Below are 26,171 nucleotides of genomic sequence, written 5' to 3'. Positions count from 1 at the left end.
TGCCGGGTTTTAATAGCGGCAACAGCGCCCGTGAAATAGCAGTAGCGCTGCCTTCCGATATATTCGCATGACCACAATCACGGTAAATGCGACATGACCGAAAACACGACCGTGACCGCGATTTGAATCCCTGCTTCCATGATACATAAAGTGAATATATGTTCGAAATCGGATCTGATACGGACCTGAGAAATAATGCCTTCAAATTCTGAAACCCCATTTCTTCGTCGCCCTCCTTGAGTTCGGATCTATGAGACTTTCCAGTGATTTTGCTTTTCTATTGCGTGACCTCCCTGCTTCTTTCAGGAGCTCAGCCAGCCTACTCTTCTCATCTTGAAATCCGGATTTGCAATTCCGAGTTTTTCTTCTTTCAATTTTAGTACGTACTCCAATATCCCAATCGCATCTTCGACCCTGATTCTTATATCAGAAGATGAGTAATTGAATTCTTGATTTAAACAAGCATACAATGCACAGCACCATAAATGCATATCATAAGCTATGAATGGATTTGATGCATGGTGGTTTAAGATATTAGGTACCTTCCCATGGCATCATAAGTTGCTGCAAGATTGCTATACACTCCTAGAGTATCTTGATGACATGGGCCACATTCCTGCTCGAGTATCGCCCTTGCTTCTTCGAACAACTCACCAGCCTCATCTATCTTGAATAACTGAACACAAGCCAAGCCCATCTGATTCAACACAACTCCAAAGAAGGCCGACTTCCTCTCCCCACTATCTCTAAGTTTCGCTACTGCACTTTCGAAAGACTTCCTTGCCTCTTCATACCTCCCAAGAATGTAAAACATCACCCCCATCCGTGCTTCGATTCCTGCAATTGTGCTTTGCAGTCCGGGTTTGTCTTCCAACAACTTCATCGCTCTCTGTAAGAGCTTCAATGCCTCCTGAGGCTCATCGACAGATTCATATATGGCTGAAATTTCTGTCAACCCACCAGCAATCTCTTCTGCAGTGATTCCAGGTGCGGGTTTTGCAAAGATCCTCGGGGCATTTTCACAATAGGATTTCGACTCTAGGAGCTTTCCAGTCCTGTGGTATAGATCCGCAAGTCGTACAAAGACAGCCAACTTGAGGGTGGTTGTCCCCCTTGGATGATTTGAACACTGTTAGTGCCTTCTGGTAGGAGAAGACGGCCTCATCAAAGCGACATAAAGACATGATTGCCAATCCTAACATCAAATGCAGCTACTTCATTCTCCTGCCCATTGGCAATCATTGCCATGGTGGCTAGGACAAGGTGCTCAAGGGCAGCTTCGTAATCTCCCTCAGCCTCGCATACAAGTGCCATCAACCTGCGGTCGGCTGCCTCTTCGAGTGATGCCGGTTCTCTATGTGCGTGATGTATTTCAAGAGTTTTCTTGCACAACTCTTCAGCTTTATCGAATTGCATTGCTTGAACATGGGCCTCAGCCAAGTACCTATATTTCCATTAATCATGAATAAATTCAAAATTTAAGCAGAAAAGGCAAACAATCGTTCTACGGAAAACCCAGGAACAGAACAAATCTAACACCAAGAATCTCCTCTAGGAAAAGATCTTCAATAACATCCCTGCTTTTAAAGTTAAAATCCACAGTCAATTCATTAACTACAGTGAGTCAAAAACCATATTACACTAAGAAAGAAGCAAACAGCTTGCAACTTGCTAAACGATTTCAAGTTCATGAATTCATCATACATACTAATATACACATGATTGAATCAATACCTGTTAAATCTATCCTACGACGATTTAACATAAACACCCAAAAGATCTCAAATATCCTACTAAATCTTGACAGTAATAAGCCATCAAAGAGAGTAAGATAACCTGCAAGTTTCGCCAACTCTAGCGTCGGTTTCTCCCAGCGCCTGGATCTGAATCTTTAGCCCTTCTTCATAGCACCCGATTGACTTCTCCACTTGCCCCAGCATCGAGTACGTATCCCCCAGCTGCATATGCCCGGAGAACGCAGCCAACGCGTGATCCGGGCCCCGTTCCACGTCGGGCACATGGTAAATTCACCAGCAGTCACACCAGTCTTGTGAGAGAAGAAGGCCAGTGAGATTAGGATTTACTAAACGCCAGGACAAAACAGTAAATTCACCACTGCCGTATAAATTGTGAAGGATTTAATACACCTATAATTGACTTTTGACTCCCATTTTTTTCTATTCCAAAATAATTTAATTTAATTAAATTGTTTTTCATAATTTTAATTCCAATTTTAAAATTAAAATTAATTTCGAATGGTAGTTAAAGCAGCACATGGTACCTGCCTGCCGTTGCGGCTGTTCCCGGCAATATCTGAGGGTAGATACGTCATTATGTCTTGCAGCTTCTTTCTTTCTTTATGTCGGTAGCGACTCTTCATCCAAATCCAAAGAGGCAAGCCACTAATGAACAATACAACCTATTTGTTTCTGTTAACAATTGGTGTGGTGAGCGTAGAACACCCCATCAGAAAATAAGCAATCCCTCGAATCAGTCAACCCCTAAACTATTTGTTCTGAAGAGCTTCATCGAGACGTCAATGGCACAACAAACTACAATTTCTATTTTACCTTTAACGACTTTTTTTTATCACCCTCACAAGCAGGTCGTGGTTAGGTTGTCGGAGATTCTGTGCAAATTCTTATAAAGGGGACTTTATTTTTAGATATATTCGATTTCGGGACCCTTATTTTTATACTTATTAATGACAACAACTAATAGATATACTTGATTTCAGGACCCTTATTTTTATGCTTCTTAATAGCAACAACTGATAGATATATTCGATTTTGGGGCCCTATTTTTATGCTTCTTAATGGCAACAACTGATAGATATACTCGATTTCAGGACCCTTTCGAAGCCTCAATTTTTTGAGTCCTGCGCGGTCGCCCACTTTACACACCCTCAGCCACGCCACTGCTCACAAACATTTTCTCTAATCAAAATATCACCTAAACTTTAATTATGACGAGCAAAAATCACATACACAACCTCTAATCTCAAACACCTAAGGGGGTGTTTAGTTCAAGGATTGTAGGATTCTCATGGGATGAAGAATCCCACATTCTCATGTTTGGTTGGCCGGGAATCTTATTCCCGGTAATGTTTTATTATTAATAGTAGATTTTTTGGGGTATATTACCGGGAATGTCATTACCTCCATTTCCTTAGGTACTATAACATTACCGGCGTTTTGGACTAAAATGCCCTTAAATTTTTATTTTTTTCCAAAAATATTCTTCTTCTGTCATTGAATAATAAAATTCTACGAATGTTAAATTACAAATTTATCCTTAAATTATTTTAGATTTACAAAAAAAATTCTATAATTAAAATTTTATATGAAGTTCAGGGGTTAAATTTTTTTTTTGCCCTTTCATTAAACCTTTTTTATATTTTTAATTTTGTAAAAAAAATTATATAAATATTATGAATTTAATTTTTTAAAGAAAATATATAAATATTTTACAATTTGTAATATTATACAAATATATAATAAGGACAATTTGGTCAAATATACATTTCAATAATCTTTTATTCCTTTAACCAAACACGGTAATCTTACATTCATGCTAAACCAACCAAACACAAAATACAACATTCCCAGTAATCCTATTCCTTGATAATCTTTTATTCCCACTGGTAATTTTACATTCCGTGAACCAAACGCACCCTAAGGGTCCAATCAACTGGAGCAAACTTCTCCTACCTTTTATACTCGAATGGTTGAGATATCCTCTTCTATGGTAGCTTGATAAGAACATAAAGAAAGCCTTGGCGATGAGAGCACTGTATGCAAAGGATAAAAAGATCATAATGTAATCAGAGACGGATCTAAATTTTTTTTTGAGGATGGGCACACATGTATTAATAACAATAAATTTTTTATATGGAATAGGCACAAATAAAATTTTAAGGTGAGCACTCTGAGTAAAATGAACTACTAACATAAAGATATTTGGATTTAAGGACACAAATTTACCCGAGGGGTCGAGATGCCTTTACTACGATATTGAGAAGCCTTTGCTTTGATTTTGCCCAAATATAAGATCTGATGACCAATCTATTTAGTCTGTTGACCTACAAGTAGTCATAATGATCATATGTCTGACACCATCACTTAACATTATTATAAATACCCCTCAACTACGACTCATAAAGGAGGAGACTCTCTCTTTCGAACCTTTCCATCTTCAACCTAGAACAATTTCCTCTATCACGCCACCTTTCTCCTTTACCTCTCACAGAAAATCATTTGACTAAGGATAATCTTTGGACCTACTGCGGCTCTCTACTCAAACCAAAAGAGATGATTCGTCAACAACCGACGTAACTCACTGGTTTCCATCAACAAACTCTGTAGGGTTGATGAGCAAAAACATAATAAAAAAATGCATACATAGTTAAAGTCAGGACAGACATGGTTTTACGGAGGGGGAATTTGACCTTTGGGTATCTTAACTAGCAACCGTTTTTCCTCCCTCGGTCCACAAAGCTTTGATCAAACCAACCACTCATCTGTAAATCTTAGGCGTCTTTGTAGAATTCAAACACCATCTCACATTTGAAGGTACAAAGATGAAGTTTACAACCTAAAAGGAAATCCAAACATTAGATTTACAGTGTTCCTAAGCAGAAAGTCTTAAACGTCTGTAAATCTGAGATGTCTTGGTAGAATCCAAACACCACTTTCAAAGTTAGTACCGTGGGAGGGTACTATGATACCACTACACTAGATGCGCTCTCGTTGTCCGACTGCATGAATTCATTATACAGATAATAGTGTTCTTTAAGGCTATGTGTGTGGTTGAAGATCTGTAGTGAGTGCTTGTGCCCAGAATTCTCTCTTTCCTTGCTAGCATTTTGTTAATGTTGTCCTGTTCTTCAGTACATTTATTGTCTGAAAACAGATATTTTTACATCAACATGGTTTAGTCTTGGATTATTCTTGAGAGCACAGAAGGGTGTTTTCGGATGCCGAATACCTTTCACAAAGAGGCTGTTTCCACACCTCAAAACAAGTCAAGACTGCACAATATTCTTCGACTCGCTTCCGCATCCTAGGAGGAAATCACCTAACAAGATGGAGATAAAATCGATGCAGGTACCTATGCTTTGATGCTTTGCACATATTCCATTGCCTTCTTTGGCATATGTAGCTTATAAGCCTGGGTTCTAGGCTTTACGATTAGTGATTCTATATCTGTATCATCTAATCTAATGCCGATAACATGTAGCATAAATGCCGAGATTTACCGATGGTTTTCGTCTCTGTGATCCCTCCAACAAAGCAGCATGAACACGCAACAGCCGATTATGCATAGCTTTGCTCTCTTTCCCCTCAAGATCTTACTCTCTGATACCTGGACTCTGGTTTGCATTTTTGGAGGCATTTTTGGCTTCACTTGCAATGTACTTTATGCCATGTTTAACTAATTATATATGATAAGTTTTTATTCTTCCTTCTTGTACAGCAGTTGAGACTTGACTGTGCCTTTTTACATTGAACCATAAACTTCAGATGAAAATCGAATCGTTCAATCTCATTCGATTAAACTCCGATTCGACTGTCACTTGCAGCAAAGAGACAGTAGTATACATGAACGTACTTTTCCTTGTAATTAAGGGAGGTATACATATCGAGTTCATTACAGAAAAATAAGATAATGAAAACCTAGTACTAGAAAATCAGACATAAAATTCATTCCTTCACAGTTCAATGATCGGCATTGATTCCGAATATTCGGACTTTGTGCATGTTGGGGAACTTCGCGACCACCAGCACGACAACGGCCAGAGTGTTTAAGAAAAGAACCGGGTTTCGATAATCCGTTGTGTGCGAGGCGATAAGATACCTGACAAATGAAACGCAAAGTAAGTGACAGGGTGACAATACATTAGCCGTGATAGAGGAAAACATCGATGTTCGGGCATTATGTGCTGCATCGCATCATGCAGAGTGAGTCGACCAAGAGACATTCATGGTGTGGAAGCATATTTTGATTAAATATTTCGTAGTTTTTCATTCGGGTTTTCAATGAAGGCTTATACAGCGTAAAGCGAGTACTTACAGCACAAGAGGTACAACAGTCAAGAACTTCCTGTTGCGAGTGAGTTGCCTGCCGTTGTCTATTTGCTCCCACCAAGTCAAACCATTGTAGATCCCTTGGTCATCAGCGAACGGTGTTCCCTTTTTCCAGTGAAAGAAGTGATATGTGACCTAAAGCAAGATAATCCACGCACAACACACTCATTAAGGAACAGAGACTGCAAAGTCGATAAAATTCCGATACTATATGGCAAAGTCGATTATTAGCACATCTCTAACTAAAGATTTTATTTCCCGCAAAGCTCACTTCACATTTATAAACAGCATACCATTATTTAGACATCTAGAAGCAGAAATTTAAAGAACTTAAGATCGACCAGCACGGATTATGACAACTAGTGGCTTAGTACGGTGTTTTGACGATCCCCTTTTGCTTCTATTGCACATTTAGTTTCAAATGGGAATCACACGGCCTAACTGGGAAAAGGAAGAGTTTATGGTTCAAGTTTTTCAAAAAAAAATTCAACTGTACACGTAAAACCAGTGCCTTCTTTCACCCCTCAAGGAGGAGGCAGGAAAGAGAGCTAATCAGGATCATGACGAAACACTGGCAAATGTTGGTACCCGTAGGTACCTTCGCGATATAAAAATTCAGATTTCCATTCATCAACATCAAGAAAACCAGGAAGTACGACAGTTGATCAAGAAAAACAAGAACAGCTAGTGACAGCAAAGATGCTATATGATCAAATCTCAGAGGGGAAAAGTACGCCGACTCTGAAATACGTAACCTTAACACTTCCAACTTATTCACTGACTCATAAATAACATGTTGCAGCATGCCGAATCCAAATAATACCAAGAAGACTTTGGTTATCTCATTACATATTTTTACCAGTACTTTATCTATCGAATTCTAGAGATCGAAAAATACCAGTCCAACATGCACATCAAAGTGTTAGCGCAGTTTCTCCTCATCTAATTAACCTCAAACAGGCTCGAAGATATAGGATCACAATGGTGAAGGCCAGGAAATAGATGACCATCATACTCAAGGATTTAAATAGCGGTCCATTATCGGAATAGTGGCCATTACGTAGCGGTAAAGGTGTTGTCCAAAACGGTTATTGCATGACTGCGATACCCACAATAACACCCACTATTGCCGCAATTGCAAACATAACACAACCGAAATCGCGACCGCAGTTTAAATCCTTGAATTCATACCTAATTCAATAATCAACTTACAAACACAAGAAACAGAATGAACTGATCCTATCAACATAGAGTTCTAAATTCTAATCACAGACGGAGACTTCAAGAAAAAACGGAATTCAAACTCTACCAAATCTCTTAAACGGAAATTCACAAAAAAACCCTAAAATTTCAAACAAACGCAGGGAAATTGTCTTCGTGTGTGTGCTTGATAAGTTGGAAGCAACAACCCTTCCAAAACCCCATTAAGGAAACATCAATAAATAAAGCAGATCAAACCCAGATACGAAAATCAATCAAACAAAAACAAAACCCAACTTTTATGAATCGGAATGAAAAGAAAAGGGCTTACAAAGAAATGGGAGAGATGAACAATGGTCCAAGCGGTTCCTGGAGAAGTACCCAAGAGGGATAAAACGATGAGCCATGAAAAGAAGACGATCAATATATAACTGGACCAAACTCCTGGATAAGTGAACCACTCGGTGTTCTTGTTTAGATCTGTCGTAGGCTCAGCTCTCACGTACATCTTTTGCTTTCTTCTTCTTCTTCTTCTTTCCTCGTATTATTACAAATCAGGGTTCTTGTCTCGAAGATTGAACAGAACGGACGTTGATTCAATGATGATGTTAGATGGTGCCGGTCTTTGGGTTTTACTTGTTCAAACGTCGCACCATAATTATCACTTTTGTTCCGTTCAGTCATCTAACTGTTTTTTATTTTAAAACCGTATATTTTTATTTTATTTTAATCATTTATCGCTAAAAAATTAATATCAATTGTGACATGTCATAATAACAAGGTAATGCCATATCATTATTAATATATTTTTTTTAAATATCATGTCAGTAATGTTGTTAATTTTTTAACGTCGGATGTCAAAGCCACGTAAACAAAAATATTATATATGATTTTAAATAATAATAACTAAGTGATCAAAAAGAAACAAAATAATAATCAGGGTACTAAACGTTGTAATTTACCTTTTTTTACTAAAGTGATATGATGCGAGATGAAATTATAAATAGACGATTTACTTAAAATATCATTGATTTTTAAATATTGCATAAAAAAGATAAAGTATACAAATAGTCCTTTGACTATACGACGATATTGTTTACTAGTCTCTCGATTATTAAAAGTTATAAAATGGTCCTATGATTATAACATGTTGCTTTATTGAGTCCATTAACTATTAAAAGTTACAAAATGGTCATTGACTATTCATTATGTTACAAACTCATCATTTTTCGTTAAAAAATTAACGATATTCTGAGCTAAACGTTAACATGCTAATTATGATATGATAAAAATATGATCACATAATCTCAAACAACTATCATATCTCTATCATCATGTTAACGTCAAGCTTAGGCAATTATCAATTTTTTTAACGAAAAAACACGAATTTGAAACATACTGAATAGTTGAGTGATCATTCTGTAACTTTTAATAGTTGATGGACTTAATAAAACAACATTCTATACTCGGAGGATCACTTCGTTAACTTTTAATGATCTAGGGACTTAATAAAGTGGTATCATATAGTTAGGGGACCATTTGTGTACTTTATCCAAAAATATTATAGTATGATATAATAATAATTTTGGTTTTTAAAATTTATTTGATTTTAATTCAAAATAATTCAATAAATTTAATTTTTTAATATTTTAGTTTTTATTCTTAATTTAAAAATATTATATTTTTTAACATAGCTAGTTGTTGTTTTATGATAAGATTATTCGACTATTGTTTTGATTTAATTGAGTTGTTTAGATTAACAGTGTTAAAAAAAGTAAATAGATTAAAATTTTAAATATAAATTATTAAATTATTTCCAATTAAAAGAAATTTTATAAAATATAAAAATTTTAAGAATTAAAAAATTACTATAGTCAATCACATTAGACATTCATTTCATTACTTTATCGATTTATAATAATATTTTAGTTCCGTTTTTAAAAAAATATACATTTTAGTTGAATGATACATCAATATTTTTCTTAGAAAAATAATATCAAACATATAAGTTTTTTCTATTTTTTAAAATGCATCATACACATTTAAATGACTTGAACTATATTTAGGATTGTAAATGAGACGAGTCAAATAGTAAGTTATTCGAGATCGATTCGATCAAAACTTGATAAATACTTAACTTGAATGGACTCGACTCGAGCTCTTAACGAGTCGAAACGAACTACTCCATACTCGTCTCGAAAAACTCGTGAGCAGCTAGAAAATATAATATATTAATATTTTATTTTTTCAAAAATAAATTATTAATGTTTATATGTTATTAAAAAAAAATACAGTATAAATGTTGCATTGTGTGAGTGTCATAAATTAAATGTAAAGATGTGTAAGTATACACAATCGAACAAGTAATATATTAGTGAGTGAGTATCGTCTTCACAAGGATTGAAGGAACTTCAAGTTAGCTTTTGCACTAAGTTATAATTAACTATGTATTAATATATAGTGGTATTAACAATTGATGAAATGCTGTAGCAAAATGAAATGTGTGAAGGTGGAATAATATGGTAACGTGACAAATATAAAGTGTGAAATGTTGTGGCAAAAAGTAGAGTAACAAATCAAAATGATAAGGCAAATTAAATTGAAAATCTGGGAATTAATAAGATAACCTAACAACCTCGCACAAAATAAGTAACAATAGTGATAAATGGTTGGGTTTACTAAGAAATCCTATGCCTTTTTTCTAGGATGGTTCATATCTTTCATGAGTATGCTGCTCGACAGGGTTTGCTATAGTGTTCCTAGACTATCTCTACTAAGGAACCTGACAGTAAAAATGCTACGGCAATATTTCTCAGCGTAAACTACAACACAATTCTATCGGTTAAGTCCTACCCCTTTTAGTCATTGAAATCCTTTTCTTATCTCTAAGGCGAGTTAGAGCTTTGCTTTCCAACTTTGCTCCATTGTTCACGTTGATCTAACCTCTCTCTCGATATTAGGTATCATGACTTAAAAAATGACTAACTCTCGAAAGCTCTTACAAGTCTAAGCACTTAAACATTTAAATAATGAACAAAGCAAACTTTTTAACATGGAAACATAAACCATTCATTAAAAACAAATCAAAATCATCCAAGTAAAATCACACCAAATAAATCAGTTCATGGTATAGTTCAAAACATCCATCATCATCATTATTCGTTTCATTACAAACCCACAAAGAAATAGAAAAAAATGAAAGCATAAAAAAGGACAAGGAAACTCCCAACACGTGGTTATTGTAAGCTTGAATCGCCGCCTTGAATCGTTTTTGCAAGTTTGCTTCTCTCAAAGGCCTAGTTTGTCATCTCCTTGAAACTTGGTTATGGAGGACACCACGAAAGGAAGAAGGAATGAAGAAAAAAGGAAAATAATGGAGTTCTTTATTTTGCCTCTTGTCAACCCCCTCTCTTTATCTTCTTCTCTTTTCTCTTATTTATAGTCAAAAACAATATCTCTCCAACTTTCAAGAAGCTCTTGATTTCACAATAAATACTCCCAAAGCTCTCTAACTACTCGCAAGGAGCTCTTAAATTCACAATAAACGCTCTAACTCCCCCTTTATAATGGGATATCCTTATCCTTATCTCTTAAAGGAAAAATTCCCTTCACACGTTTGGACTAGACAGACTGGCAAAAGAATTCACGTGTAGGGTTGGAAAGCTAACAACAATCATCAAAATATCTTCAGATTTTAGTTATTTTTCTACACTCAGAAATGCTATCCAGAATGATGTAACATTTTTCTATTTCTGTCAGTGTAACACTCTTGACTCGTATACATCTCGAAATACGAGTTAAAGATGTTACATCAACATTACATACATTCATTGATCATAGACGCTTAAAAAATTTGTTTCATTTCAAAAACTTTCATTTTTAACTTTAAACTATTTCATCAATCATGTAAAATCATAAAATAATATTTAAACGTTCAAAACGAATACAATTTTAGGCAATAATTAGACATTTTAGTGCTATGTAAACTTTGAAAACTATTTTAAAAACATAAACGTACCTAAATACTATCGGGTAACTTATCAAGAAATACATTTGAAAACTCACAAACTATCAAAATATCTTTCAATCTAACTTCAGATATTCAGTTGTGAATTACCTTAACCTGAAAAGCTGAGCAGCCTTTTGACGTCAATTTCGTTGCCAATACTACAGATATCACATTAGGAAGGTCTGCGTCGTGTTGTTGTTTACTTTGCTTTCTGCTTTGCCGTGGGCTCCCCAAACCCAATGTGCTCCCTGGCTGTCTATTACTTGCTTCTAACATTTACCAACTCTTAACTATGTTGGCACTCATAAAATTCTATTCAAATTCTAATACAATTGTATGTTGTTTCGAAAAATTCTTATCTTTATAAAGACAAAAACTCGAAATAAAATGTTTGAAAAAAATGTGAAATAAATTCGTAAGTCGAAACAAAACATGACATTCATGATTAGATATATTTATTGATTAGTGAAGTACTTCAAAGAAACTTACTTTGACTCCATCACGAAATAAAAACACCAAATGAGCAAGAAAATAAATATGTCATCATTCCGAATTTTCTGATGACACAAAGTATCAAAATTGAAGGCGGAAAAATATGTAAATTCATTGCTATGATTAGCATGTAATGATTCCGGCAAGAACATCGGTCTTACCTCGTGCATAAATTGTGTAAACTAAGCGGATGGCATCAAGCCATCCGTCTAGAGATTCCCACGAGTCAGCAACCTGAAGAAAAGGGAAGAGCAGATGATACTCGGTGATTAATGAAGATACAGATTTAAGAACTTCTTAGAATGAAAAATATAGAGCATAAAACTTACCAGGAAAACTGGACCGTGGCTAGTATCAATGCAGAGGCCTGCTCCTGGTGGTAGAGTCAGATCAGCACATGCCGATACAGACACAATATCTGGAATATCAACTCTGATACTACTTTTCTCTTCATGTACTACTTCTGCAATTCTTCCGGAGAGGCTTCGGGAAACTTGTTTCTCGTCCACTTTGGTGGCCTGCTCATTTGGAAATGGAAGCCCGAAGGATAAACCGTCATCGACCAGTCGCATAAACCGACTCCATGTAGCATTTTACATTAAGTTTGCCTTACTTTTGATGATAGTGGCTTATAACAAATATATTTGCTCATACCATAATATTCGTTCCAACATCTACAGAATCCAAGGAACTTACAATAACAGAACTACTGTTTTAAGTAATGAATTTTGGTTGAAGAAATCAATTCCTATTCTTGGGCAAAAAAGAAATTAAAACTTGATATTTATTTACCATTGAAAATGAAATAATCAATCAGTTTTTTACCTGTTGAAGTGCTTCATGATCCAAAAAGAACACTGTTCTCTTCCAATCACAATGAGGTGCAGTTGTGTTTCTAATTGGTGGTGCAGTCAGATACCCATCTTTAAGATGGGGCAATGGTAACTGTGAAAGAATTTTTTTCTGTCAGACCTATAATAGAAAATAATTTCCCCAGCTAATTCATTCAAGTGTGAATAAGCCTAAAAATATAGTTCAATGACTGAATACTGACCATTGAACGAACAAGCTTCAAGGCACTGCTGTAAACCTGTATATGTTAAAACGTAAAGAACATATCGACAAAAATGGGAAGTCAAATAGAATAACTCCAAACTTTAAAGAAAGGGGAAAAAGAAGCATATCATTAACTTTCTTGTAAATTTATGCTGCAAAATCCATTAGCCAATAATTATGCGACCTATATAGCCAATAAGCTTATTCAGTAAACCTCAGTGGTCCAAAAAGACATTAGATTTCTTACTGAGTAATTCGGTTTCAATGCATAAGCAGCTGTTATATAGATAGCAGATTGGCTATACAGTTCATTTGAGGAAACCTCTTTTGGATTTGTCGAGCCTCCAGTTCCGGTGATATCCTCAGCTAGTCCATACTGCAAGTAAAGATATAGATATTTCAAGGTATGATATATGGTTCACTTGAATTAAAAGTTGAGATGATGAAATCATTATTTGATCTTATTAATTCACAAAGAATTGAATCATTATTTGATCATGGCATCCAGTACAAAGAACTAGTAAAAAACTGACAAACTTACCAAAACAGTTCCAAGGTTGTATATAGCTCGATGGAAATCGAATTGCAACTGTACTGCAGCGCGGAACTGCATCAGAAGTAAAGGGTATTGAAAGAATAGAATTTGGAACTTTACTTTGCTGTTGTTCCTATAGACATCCAAGCACTTTTATTTCTACAAATGACTTTTGTACCTTACTAATTGCAGCCCTCACAATTTTTTGCTTCTCTCGAGCGGGAACAATCCTACTGAGTTCCTAAAATATACGAAAAGAATGAAAAGAAAACCATTACAGAGCTTCAAAGAATTAGGCTCAGAATTTCATTTGTAATGGAGATAAAAGCAGATTACAAATATCAACATCACTAAAACATGGTTTACCTGAAGAGCAAGTCCCCAATTGTTTAGCGCCTGAAATAGATTTAAGAATCCTAAAAATTACCAACAGAAAAATGAAAGATGCTGTCATTTTAATAACAATTACTTCAAGTATACCTGAGCGCTGTTCCAGTTGAGTTTGACAGCTTTTTCATAGTTTTTTGTTGCCTGCAAAACAATAACGATAAGATTAGGCTTTATAAAACCCTGCATCAAGGTTTCTTTGCACTACAGCAAGGCAGTTTTTAAATAAATCCAAGGATTTTCTACACAATACTACCACAAGGATAATGTGTTTCTGTACTAAATTCTAGAATGCATATATACCAAAAATCCAGTCAAGAATCCACTTCCGTGGTTCTTTGTTCTCATTCAAATGGATTATAAAAAAACATGGAATACTGGAGTTTGTCATGCAAAAGTCTATAACTGAAATAGAAAAATTATATATATAGTCAGAACCTGCTCCCATAGTTCTTCAGCCTGCTTGGTCCGACCACGCATTTTTGCTCGATCAGATATTGCTATTGCCCAGTTGTAGAAAGCCTTTCAAGAAATGTCATCACATCAAAACCATGTATATCATGAAAGGAATATATAATTGCATAGTTGTGTGTACAAATATATGTACTTATACAGCTATAGACTCATTTCTTAGTGTATTCAGTTTCTCATCTGACTGGTGCATTTTGCTCAGGCATGGCATGGCGTCTTTTCTAATCAAAACAATATTTTAGAAACAAATTTCATAAATTTGCTGTATGCAACAGGACAATCATGGAAAAGGACAAGCATACATACATCATGAAACGTAGGGCAAAGTCGAGTTGCTTCCTCATACTTGTTACAGGCCTCCTCTAGCAACGAATCTTTAGAAGGTGAAGTTGAATCTGGACTAACATTATCTGCGCTTTCCTGCAAGCCAAATAAGAACAGTGTAGATACAATCTGATGAACTGTACAAAGATTACAATATGCTTAAGTTGACAATGTTATGCAGGCTGTTATGTCCGATTAAGAATAGGAAAATATGGTATATAATTTCCACAATGTTTATCAAAATGAAACAGTAAAAAAACCTGAAGAACCAATGCCCAATTATAGAGAGCATCATAATCTTCTGGGTTTCTCTCTAGTGCATTAGCATATCTACAAAATATGAATGGAAATCACTATGGAACGGCAGGACTCTGGAACAGCAAGATATCAAATTCAATAAAACAATAAAGTGTGGAGAAAAAGAAAAGACCAGACCTCCTGGCAGCATATACAAGAACACGTTGACGGGACCGGCCCTCCTCATCAGCACCGGTGACACTATTGATCAACTCAAGCACAGAATTGTTTTGTGGTTGGGTAGTTTCTTGACTTAAGTCACAGTTTAGAAGATGATATCATTTACAAGCACAAGCACAATCACAACCACCCAACACAATCATAACCTCAACGTAAGACGGTCTCAAAAACATATACAATCGGAATCTTTAACACATAAAAATTTGGATAAATAAAAATTCAGATTCAAGAATTGCCATGCCTACTTTATTGAATCTAATCGCTTTCCAATAAGATAATCAAAAACCAAAATTCTTCAACTTCTCCAGTCATCATGATATAAAATAAGAAAAACCGTAATTTTACGATCAGATGAAATTTTAAATAATTTTCCACACATAAATTAAGGAGACGAATCAAGAGAGAGAACTCCAAAGATACAGATATTTTTACACAAAAACAATGATAAATCAAATTACAAACTAGAGCGTCACGTTTTGATCAATTGAAAAAGTACCTATGACGAGGAGAGGCTGCTTCATCGTCGTCGTCGCTTTTCAAATCACTAGGCCGTCTGATCGTCGAAGTCCAGTTGCCTTCTTCTTTAAGCACCTCCGGACGAGCAATGTGGGAGGTAGATTCTGGTTTGCCTGCCTCATTCAATCGGATCGAGCTGGCTCTGACTTTCGGTGGCTTCGGATCCGTACCTGTTTTCAGTTCCGGTTTGGATTCAGATACCTGAGACGCTTCTGCCATTGCGCTGAACGAGCGAATTGGGTGCAATGCCAGAACGGAATCGAAGAAGATCAATTGAGAAAGAAGAAATGGTAAACTGAAGAATGAAGATGAAGCAATGATATATAGATATTACTAATGCAAGAATATTACCTATTTTGCCAAGGTACAATTTACAAGTATAATTAAATTAAATGAAAAACAGTGACTATTTGGAATATAGGCGAATATTCGATCGAATCAAATCAAATTAAAAATTTTGAGTTGTTTAAACCGATGAGTTTTATTTTATAATTCAAATTTTATTTTAAATTTTTTCGAGTTCAACTGTTTAAATTTAATTATATATATTTATAATATTATGATATTATTTGATTCTAATTGAAAGAATTTTCGATAACCATATATAATATACATATATGTTTTTTTATATTCTTTCGTATGTAATATACATATATAATGCAAAATTAAGAGATTCGACTCGAACTTGAAAATAAATAAACTAATTACTAAAAATTTCAAATTATTCGAATTCTATTTTATAACTCGTTTCGACTCGAACTTGTAACATGCCGGCTGAAACCATTTCTCAAACAAAAAAACAGATCGAGCTCCACATGCTTGAACTTTGAGTGAAGAACTGGATTTACACAAACCGCTACTGCACTTGAGTTATCTCACCATAGAGTGGGTCTACCGTGAGAGACAACATGCAGTTCATTTAGCAAGGATTCAAGCCAAATAATTTCAGCGTCACACAGGTCACGTTGCGATACTCCGCCTCGGTCATGGATCGAGCAACCACGTGTTGTTTCCAATGACTCCATGACATAAGGTTTCCTCCAAAATAAATGTAATAACTAGACGTGGAGTTTCTGTCATTAATATCAGAACCCTACTTTACATCAGTAAAACCAGTCATGACATAAGGTTTCGATCCAAGCTTGAGGGGCCTGCTTCAGGCCATAAATCGCCTTATGCAACTTACATACAAGGCTGTCATCACCTTGTTCATAACCAGATGGCTGTGTCATGTATACCTCTTCAGTCAGAATACCATTCAGAAAGGCATTGTTGATGTCAACTTGCCTGAGCAACTAACCTTTCCATAAGGCAAGAGATAAAATTACTCTGACGGTTACTGGTTTGATCACTGGGCTGAACACCTCATTGTAATCAATCCCTGGTTGTTGGAAAAAACCTTTGGCTACCATTCGAGCTTTATAGCTCGATACCGAGACATCTGTATTTCTTTTGACTTTAAAAATCCACTTACAGTTCACAGCCTAGAGGAACAAGGGAACAAGTTTCATTTGCCACTAATGTCTCATATTCAACTTGTACAACCTGCTTCCAGCAAGGGTTCTACATTGCTTCTTTAATGTTTCTCGGCTCTCTGTCAACACATGCAACTTGAAATTTTTTTGGCTTCACAATGCCGCTTTTACTCCTTGTTATCAAGGATGAACATTGGTACAACTGTCACCATCACTCAAGTCTGTACATTCTTCAAACCCGCGTGAATCAGATTCTCTAAGGATGCTTGGACCAGGCGTATCCACGTTACCGCTTACAGCTACATGGCCAAGCTCATCGTGTATGGTATCATGCACACATGTAGTTAAATCACGTAGCTCACAAGTATCGTGTAACTCTTGGTGATCAGCACTAATTCTAGGAATAGTCTCACACCTTTGACTATCATGCACAAGTTAAAGAGTATCTTGTATCCCTTGGTTATTCGTACATGCTGCCAGACCAGTACTGTCTCTAGCAGTGCGAGTCCTTTCATTGGACGGTATAGCACGTTCTCTTCCAAAATCAGGCACCCCATCTCTAATCACAAGAAGCATAGCTAGGCTAGGTTTGCAAGCTTGATGTTGAGTACCTAATGCCACAGTTGAAGGAAAAGAGCCACAACCGATAAAATTCCTTTCAAGACAAGTCGTCTACCATGACTTTTAGTACAGGCTTGAAAGCTTCATAAACAAAAACATGTTCATCAAAAATCACGTGTCTACTGACAAACACCCTTCTATTTTCATCTAAACTTCGGAACCCTTTGTGTGAGAAGCTGTAGCCAAGAAACACACACTGTCTTGATCGATACTGAAGCTTATGCTGGTTAAATGGCCTCAAAAGAGGAAAACATGCACAACCAAAAACTTTCAGCATCGAGTAATCTGGATCTTGTTGCTGAAGAACCTCAAACGGTGACTTGCCACTCAACACTTCAGTTGGCAAACGATTTATCATGTAAACTGCTGAGGTAAAACAACTTCAACTGTAAACACATCTGAGCTAGCAAAGCAAGACCCATTTCAATCATGTGTCGATGCTTTCTCTCGGCTTTCCTAATTTTTTCAGATGTACTAGGGCAGCAGAGTTGATGTTGAACCCCATTTGCAAGGAACCAAACTTTGAGAGCTTGATATTCCCCACCACCATCGCTTTGCACAATTCGAATTTTAATCCCAAACTGAACTTCTATTAGCTTGTAGAAGTTAAGGAAGAATTACATAACTTCAGACTTCCTTTTAAGTAAGTGCACCCACTTGTATCGACTAAACACATCAATGAAAGACGCTAATTAGACATATCTATCCATTGAAGAAACCAGTGTAGGTCCCCACACATCCGAGAGAAGTAGATGAAAAGGCTCCTTATATTCAGTTAAGGATTTATAAAGGAAAGCTTGTAAGCAGGGTGGAGCATTCAATCGAGTCGAGTCGAGTCAAGTTGAGTTAAAAATTTTTGATTTATTCGAGTTGACGAATCGTATTTTACAAATCAAGCTTAACTTTATATTTTTTTGAGTCGAGATATTCGAGTTTCTACACTAATTTTGTTATAATTATTTATACTATTATAGAAAGGATTTATTCCAATTTTTTGACTTTCTCTAACCATATAAGATATATATATATATATATTGTATTCTTTTCACATTATAATATTATTTAATATATTAAATACAATATAATATTATAAAATATATTCATAATATTATATTTTAAAAAAGTATTTTCAGGGAAAAATATTGATAAGAGTATACATGAGTCAAGGAAATGATGGAAAGAAAGAATTTACAAACAATTGTAGTTAAAAGACCAAATTCAGTAAAATGTAAAGTTACGAAACTAAATAAAAAAGAGAGTACATTTTTAGGAAAAAAAAGAGTAAGATTTGAAGTTACATTCGTATTCTGTTGTGGTATATGAGCATATGGTTCAAATTAGGTAAAAATGTGCTTAAAATAAAGTATGAATTGAAGAAATAAGGAAATTATGAAAATTTGAGGACTAAATTGAAAAATAGAATATTTGTTATCAAAAAGAGAAATTGAAAGTACATATTTATTCAATGATGATTTAGGAGCATGTGTTTCAAATTTGATAAAAATAAACTTAAAATGAAAGAAGAATTGAAGAAATAATGAAATCATGGACTAAATCGTAAAACTGTCAAAATACTTAGTCAATTTTTTTTCTCCGAATAACTCAAAATTTCAAATCGACTTAAACTCAAAAACTGAATTGATAATTCGAGTTGACTCAAATAACTTGAAATTGAAAAATAATCGATTTTTCGAGTTAATCAAGTTTTACATTTTATAATTGTAAAGATGACTCCCTCTTAGCTGGTGGCAATAGCTGATACAACCCTTCATCCGTGAGCTTTCCTCTCAACAGCACACTCTGAGTCTGAGCATCCTTCATAAGATGTTCAAAAGGATGAAATTCTACAAACGAATTATTATTTTGAGTAATCTAAGAAATTGACAACAAATTCTTCTTTACGTCAGGCGCATGCAACATATTCCTCAGTAATAACAACTTGGTATTTATAGACAAGCACCCCTAACCTATGTGAGTAATTCTAACTCCCTCACCAGTACCCATAAGAAGGGTATTGTTACCTATGTACACAACACCTGAGTTAAAGGCAGATAAATCATTGGCAACATGGTGAGTTGCTCCTGTGTCTGGGTACCACAGGATGCTCGCGGTAGTGGACTAAGCTGAAAGGGGGAATGGTTGTAACAAAAGCTGCTAGTGGTGCCAAGACAAATGTGTTTTGACCCAAACCCATGCTAAAAGAGGCATCACCCACCGGTGTAGCTAGCAATTGATACATTGTAAGTGTAGCAGGCAAATGATAATCTTGATACATTGGTGTTGAGTTGAAGTGAGGAACACCAGCAAACATTGGATGAGCAGATGGAGGAAAAAAAAAAAAGGAGTGGGGGCCATCATAGGATTCAACGTATAAGTGTAAGCAAGCACACTAGGGGAGGGCTGCTCTGATTTTCGAGCAGAAGAGTTGAAGAAATACCTACAGCTTTCATCAGTGCGATTGTCACCATTAAAATCTCTATCAAACCTGTGATAACATTTCTGTACAACATGGCCAAATTTGCCACATAATTGGCACTGGGGTCTGTTTGAGTTGGTGCTCCTACCACGACCCAATCCTCTATATCATTCACCCTGATGACCTTTAACCTGAGATACCTGCTTCTCAGACGAGTCAACTTTCACACCTCTTTGTCACTTAACATACTACCATCATTGTTGCTCGAACGAACAGTAATGTTAACAGAGATTCCATCACTGAGGAATAATTTTTGTTGACCTTCACAGTCCAAAAGCAGTTAAGTGAGCACCACCAGGGACGACTCACGAGAGGAAATAACAATGATGGATTCAAACTCTATGGACAACCCTGCTAAAATAAAACTCACATGCTCTTGCTCAGAGACCACACTCCCTACAGCATTTAACATATCACACACTGATTTAACCTTTGCAAGATACTTGCCTATTGACGAACCACTTTTTCTTTGAGAGTGAAGGCTATACTTAAGAGATGAGATCTTAGTATTAGATCGAGCACCAAATAAGCGTGAGATTGCATTCTAAATAGTAACTGCAGATGAAAGACCAGTGAGATGAGGAAGAACTTCTGTGCTTACAGTGGTTAAAAGCCAATACGCAAGAAGCTTGTCTTGTTGTCTACACACAATAAACGCTGGATTCTCCTCAACCTGCCCCGATTCATTCGTGAGAGATTCACTCGGAGGAATACTATCATCAAAATTAAATCGAAGCAAACCATAGCCATCAATGATTAGAGTTACTTGATGTTTTTAGAGAAGATAGGTACTCTCAGAAAGTTTAATAACATCATGCTTAGGAATATGTTGAAACTTGAATGTTAGAGAGATTGGAGCCAGCAACCACAGAATTCAAGGCAGAAAAGATGAGGAAATCAACAAAGATAACAGAACATAGAACAAAAAGGGCTGAAATGAATCTAAAAATCACATCAGACTATAAACCAATCGGATCGAGATCCAAGACCACCAACAAACCACTAGTTTACCCTTCAACCAACAATGCAAAACAGAGAATTCATGCACGCAGATCTAGAACAGAAGCAAAAACAATCACAAACAATGAAAAAGAGTGAAAAATACCAATCACAGAATCTTCGAATCTAGCACACCTCTCTATTAATGTTCGAACTGTAATCACAAAGAAGAGAAAGCAACAAACCAGCGCAGAGAGTACCAAGCAGCGAATAACACAACACCAAGATTACGCGACTGATACCATGTTAAGATAGCAGTCAAGCTATCTACTAATACAATGAAAGAAAGCATTTCAGTATCATTTTATTAACTATGATCTATCTGAGCAAGGCTGAAGAGCTGAACATTTATACTCGACCATAAGCAAGAAGATTAGCGAGAGAAAGTGGACAAGAGAGTGAGCTATGAGCTGTTAATAGAAAACCCTAACACCTTAACCAACTCCTAACAAACTCATGCGTGCAGCATGAGAGGGAGGACACGTCATTCATCACTCAAGTATGATAGACCTCACCTAGTCTATACACTCAGGGATCGACCTAGGCGGGTCGGGTAGGGGCGGTCATCCCCTAAAAATCTAAAATTACCATATATTTTGCTAGGTTCGATCATCTGAAAATGTGCCAAGAGGGGGTGAATTGACTTTTTAAAGTTTAGGAGTAAGGAGTAAAAAGATAGGAAAATTTGCACAATGATTTATACTAGTTCAACTTCCTCAATAAAGTCTATATCCACTACCTAAGCTCCTTATTTAGGATTTTTCAAGAAATCCACTAATTTGTTCTTTCTTTTTCAATGACAAAGAGATAACTTTTATAACTCCCTAACTTTTCAAAGGCTTAACTAGAATCAAAACCCCTTTAAAAAGGTAAAAAGATGTAAACAAGAAAAACCCTTACAAAGTAGGAGTTTACAAAGTTTAAGGTCACTAAAATACACTATTTACAAGAGAAAACAAAGAATAAAGAATGAAAACTTTTTCTCTCGGTGATCAGTGTTTGGATAAGTGTTCTGTAACCTTCTTCAAGTGTATGTTGGAATGAGTTACTAGCCGTTTCTAGCCATTTGGAAAGGTTTGGAGCCATTGGAAGGCTTTATGCACACAAAGTTTCGAAACTTTGGGAAAGTTTCAAAACTCTTTGAAAGAGTCGTTGGAAAAATATGACCGTTGGAGCCAAAGTATCACAACTTTAGGGAAAGTTTCGAAACTCTTGAGATAGTTTTGAAACTCTTGCAAAGTATCGAAACTGTTTTGGAAAGTTTTGAAACTCTTGTAGAAGTTTCAAAACTTCTGGCCAAAATACTCATTTTAATGTCTTGATTGGACTTTGAATTATTTTGATGAAAACTTTGAATAAATTCAATTTAGTCCAAAAATATTTTGTCCTTATTTATTATATCAAAATATTAGTTCTACAATCTCCCCTTTTTGTTATAACAAAACATTTGAAAATGGTTTTTGACAAAAGCTCCCCCTTTGAAAAGCATTTAATGAAAAAGAGAATTATTAGGAAAAGTTATAACAAAACATTTGAAAATGGTTTTTGACAAAAGCTCCCCCTTTGAAAAAGAGAATTATATCAAAAACATTTGAAAATTATTTTTCAAACTCATACTTGTCCCCTTTTTTATATAAAAATAATTCAAACTATAAGGTGCAAAATAAAAATGGAGAGTAAGTAGTAATTTTAACATTAAAAGTCATTTGAAAAATCAAAAGCTCCCCCACAACAAATGCATTTCAAACAAAAAGTTGACTTTAAAAGCTTAGCACTTAAAAGACATTGAATTTCAACAAAGATGAACAAACATGTTAGTAGCATATGAAATTTAATATATATTCAAGTCTAATATACTTTATGCAATACCAATTGTTGAATTTAAGTGCATGTGCATAAAGCTATCCAAAAAAAATGTTATACATTTGAAAAATTGATATCAATTGTTAGAGAGATATCATTTGCAATAAATCACATGTATAAACATTTAAATTAAGGTCAAAAATTAAAATTTGTAAAAACAAAGCATTAAAACTAATTTTGACCAAAATTCCTTATGGTGAACAAAATTTATGAAAAATCATTAAAACTTTAGAAAATGTTCATCACAACACTTTTTAACATACATGAGATAGAAAACATAAAATTATTTAAAATAAAAACTCATGCATGCTTGAACCAAATGAGCAACCAATTATGCAAGATAATCAAAATAAGCTTAGAGGTTGCTCACTCCATATCAAGTGTGGCTAGAGCATTTGAATATCTTCAATTTCATCATCATTGCTTTCACACACCTACAAGAGACATTTATTTGGATTTAATCCAAATTGCTTTGGATCCTTGAATATTAGTCTCAATGTCCCTTGTTCCTTTTGGAACTCATACTTGTTTAATTTTAAAACGTTTCATTTCTTTAAAGGACAAGTATGTTCCAAATGACAATGAAAATGACAATGTGAGCATTTTGTCATTTTTAAACATAATGAGTTGTCTTTAGAAATTAATTATTTTTCTTTTGTTAAGCTTTCAAACTTAACTTTCAAATCAAAATTCTTTTTTTCTAAATCATTAATTTTGATTTTTGAAAGCTCTAAATCATTTTCAAAGTTTCATTTTGTTTTTAAAAATCAACTTTTGCTTTCAAAATCAAATCATTTTCAACTTTAAATTTGAAATTAATTTCTTATATTTGGAACTCATGGTATCAAACTCCAAATACAACTCATCATAGGCATCTTGTAACTCTTTAAATGAATAAGAATTTGAATCAAAAGAGTTAGAAGTTACCATTGAATCTTCTTGAATAACCATGAGACATAGGTTGACTACTTCATCATCGAAGTCTTCTTCATCACTCCAAGCAGCCACAAATGCCTTCTTTTTGCTTGATCTCTTCTTCTTTAGGAGATGACATTTATACTTGAATGTCCTGTCCTTTGGCACTCAAAGTATACCGAGGGACCTCTATTCTTACTCGAGTCATGCTTATTGTCTTCTTTGGTTGTTATGAATCATTTGAATTTCTTGAAGAACTTGGCCATTTCTTCTTCTTCATCCTCTTCTTCACTTGAGGTGTTTTCATCTTGAGTAGAGGATTTCAAGGCAACACATTTTTCTTTCTTTTCTTGTTTCTTCTCTTATTCTTGTTCTTCCTCCTTTTCCATCATCTCACGAGTGAGACGGAAGACAATAAGTTCATCAATCAATAGAGTTTTTAAGTTCTTCACTTCAATGATCATCTTCTTCTTCGATTGCCAAGATTTTGGAAAAGAATATGTTATCTTCCTAACAAGCTTCTCTTTAGGGATTATCTCTCCATATCCCTTGAAGCCATTGACAATCATAGAAAATTTATATGTCATAGCTTTGATGCATTCATCCGGTTTCATCTTGGAATTCCCGTATCTATGATTGAGAATACCGGTTTTCATTTTCTTCACTTCATTGGTCCTTAATGAGTGATTTGAAGTTTGTCCCAAATCTCATTGGTATTAGAATAAAAGGAGACTATTCCATATTTATACGAGCATAATTCATTGGAGTTTGTCCCCTTAGCATTAAGTTAAAACACTTTCTTCTCTCTTTCACTCCATTTCATCATGGCTCTAGTTGGAGTAGAGTGACCCGTCAAGATAGAGCTCCAAGCATCTTGATTGATAGCTTGAATGAAGAGCATCATATTATTCTTCGAATAAACATAATTTGCTCCATTGAAATATGGTGCACTACAGCAAAACTGATAGGAGGAAAAAGGCATAATCTCGGTTGCTTTAGGAAATTGATAGGAGCCTTCAAGGATCTTCACAAAGTTGTTAGACCTTCGATATGTGACCTGATCTGATACCAATTATTAGGTTCGATGAAGCTCATTAGATCAACCAAAAATGTACCAATAGGGGGTGAATTGGATTTTTGAAGTTTAGGGAGTAAGGAGTAAAAAGATAGGAAAATTTGCATAATGATTTATACTGGTTCAACTTCCTCAATGAAGTCTACATTCACTACCTAAGCTCCTCACTTAGAATTTTCCAACAAATCCACTAATTTGTTTTTTCTTTTTCAATGACAAAGAGATAACCTTTACAACTCCCTAGCTTTTCAAAGGATTAGCTAGAACCAAAACCCCTTTACAAAGGTGAAAAGATGTAAACAAAGAAAAACTCTTACAAGGTAGGTGTTTACAAAGTTTAAACTCACTAAAACACACTATTTACAAGGCAGATTTTTTGAACTTGTTTTTATATGTTGGAATGAGTTACTAGCCGTTTCTAGTAGTTGGGAAGGTTTGGAGCCGTTGGAAGACTTTCTAAACACAAAGTTTTGAAACTTTGGGAAAGTTTCGAAACTCTTCTAAAGAGTCGTTGGAAAAATATGACTGTTTGAGACAAAGTATCGAAACTTTAGGGAAAGTTTCGGAACTCTTGAGACAATTTCGAAACTCTTGAAAAAATATCGAAACTTTTTGGGAAACTGTTTTGGAAAGTTTCGAAACTCTTGTAGAAGTTTCGAAACTTCTGGTCAAAATACTTATTTTAAGGTTTTGATTAGACTTTGAATTAATTTGATGAAAACTTTGAATAAATTCAATTTAATCCAAAAACATGTTGCCTTTATTTGTTATATCAAAATATTAGTTCTACATATTTTAATTTTTCCTATGTATTTTCTATTGAAAATCTGTTTTCGCCCCTTAAAATTTTATTCACCCTCTTAAAATTTTATTTGCCCCCTATAAATTTTATAAGTTTAAATTCGTCCCTCTAATATAATATCCTGCTTCCGTCCCTGTATACACCTCTAATATAATATCTTACTTTCGTTCCTTGTATACACCTCTAATATAATATCTTGCTTCCGTCCTTGTATACACTAACATTCCCCCGACCACGCAAACATTCAAACTTTATTTAACCTTCAACGGGGAGCTGGTATAACAATATAAAAAATATTATAACTAAATTTTCTTTTGAGATTAGTTTAATGATGAATTTAATAAAGTCAATTGATGCAACTTCCAAGAAACATCTCTTATAATATTAAAACA

The 26,171-nt window shown here is 35.0% G+C and overlaps 2 protein-coding genes and 1 pseudogene across 3 annotated transcripts; all 3 read right to left on the bottom strand.

Annotated features, from left to right (window-relative positions):
- Nucleotides 1-145: 145 nt before the first annotated feature.
- Nucleotides 146-2,332, bottom strand: LOC120206580 (annotated as a pseudogene).
- A 3,326-nt stretch (nt 2,333-5,658) lies between these two features.
- LOC120206682 (ORM1-like protein 3) lies at nt 5,659-22,896 on the bottom strand. Of its 2 annotated transcripts, XM_039206261.1 has the most exons (4): nt 22,884-22,896; nt 7,618-7,853; nt 6,073-6,221; nt 5,659-5,856 (listed from the first exon to the last, which is right to left on the bottom strand). In XM_039206261.1, exons 2-4 carry the CDS (start codon nt 7,792-7,794, stop codon nt 5,718-5,720), a joined length of 465 nt encoding a protein of 154 aa, XP_039062192.1. In that variant the 5' UTR covers nt 7,795-7,853; nt 22,884-22,896; the 3' UTR covers nt 5,659-5,717. The 2 variants fall into 2 exon arrangements, with proteins under 2 accessions (XP_039062192.1, XP_039062191.1); XM_039206260.1 differs by lacking the exon at nt 22,884-22,896 and having other exon boundaries at nt 5,660-5,856; nt 7,618-7,915.
- On the bottom strand, nt 11,843-15,772 carry LOC120206579 (protein HLB1-like). The gene is made up of 14 exons (XM_039206190.1): nt 15,534-15,772; nt 14,996-15,109; nt 14,821-14,890; nt 14,543-14,656; nt 14,204-14,287; nt 13,859-13,909; nt 13,745-13,774; nt 13,557-13,619; nt 13,385-13,450; nt 13,091-13,219; nt 12,842-12,877; nt 12,613-12,732; nt 12,117-12,305; nt 11,843-12,021 (listed from the first exon to the last, which is right to left on the bottom strand). The coding sequence occupies exons 1-14, from the start codon at nt 15,770-15,772 to the stop codon at nt 11,911-11,913; spliced, it is 1,416 nt and encodes a 471-aa protein (XP_039062121.1). The 3' UTR covers nt 11,843-11,910.
- Nucleotides 22,897-26,171: the final 3,275 nt, after the last annotated feature.

This window comes from Hibiscus syriacus, unplaced genomic scaffold (genome assembly GCF_006381635.1).
Source record: "Hibiscus syriacus cultivar Baekdansim isolate YM2019G1 unplaced genomic scaffold, ASM638163v2 tig00013960_pilon, whole genome shotgun sequence".
Classification (NCBI taxonomy): Eukaryota; Viridiplantae; Streptophyta; class Magnoliopsida; order Malvales; family Malvaceae; genus Hibiscus; species Hibiscus syriacus.
This window is presented reverse-complemented; position numbering and strand designations above follow the sequence as displayed.

Excerpts from the sequence above, each read along its gene's own strand:
- LOC120206579 (XM_039206190.1), bottom strand. The coding sequence starts at position 15,772 with ATGGCAGAAGCGTCTCAGGTATCTGAATCCAAACCGGAACTGAAAACA. Across the intron at positions 13,775-13,858 it reads TCAACTGGAACAGCGCTCAG|GCGCTAAACAATTGGGGACT; the intron begins GTATACTTGAAG and ends AATCTATTTCAG. Across the intron at positions 12,022-12,116 it reads GCCACGGTCCAGTTTTCCTG|GTTGCTGACTCGTGGGAATC; the intron begins GTAAGTTTTATG and ends CCTTTTCTTCAG.
- LOC120206682 (XM_039206261.1), bottom strand. The coding sequence starts at position 7,794 with ATGTACGTGAGAGCTGAGCCTACGACAGATCTAAACAAGAACACCGAG. Across the intron at positions 6,222-7,617 it reads TTCATCTCTCCCATTTCTTT|GTCACATATCACTTCTTTCA; the intron begins GTAAGCCCTTTT and ends ATCTTGCTTTAG. Across the intron at positions 5,857-6,072 it reads ACTGTTGTACCTCTTGTGCT|GTATCTTATCGCCTCGCACA; the intron begins GTAAGTACTCGC and ends TTCATTTGTCAG.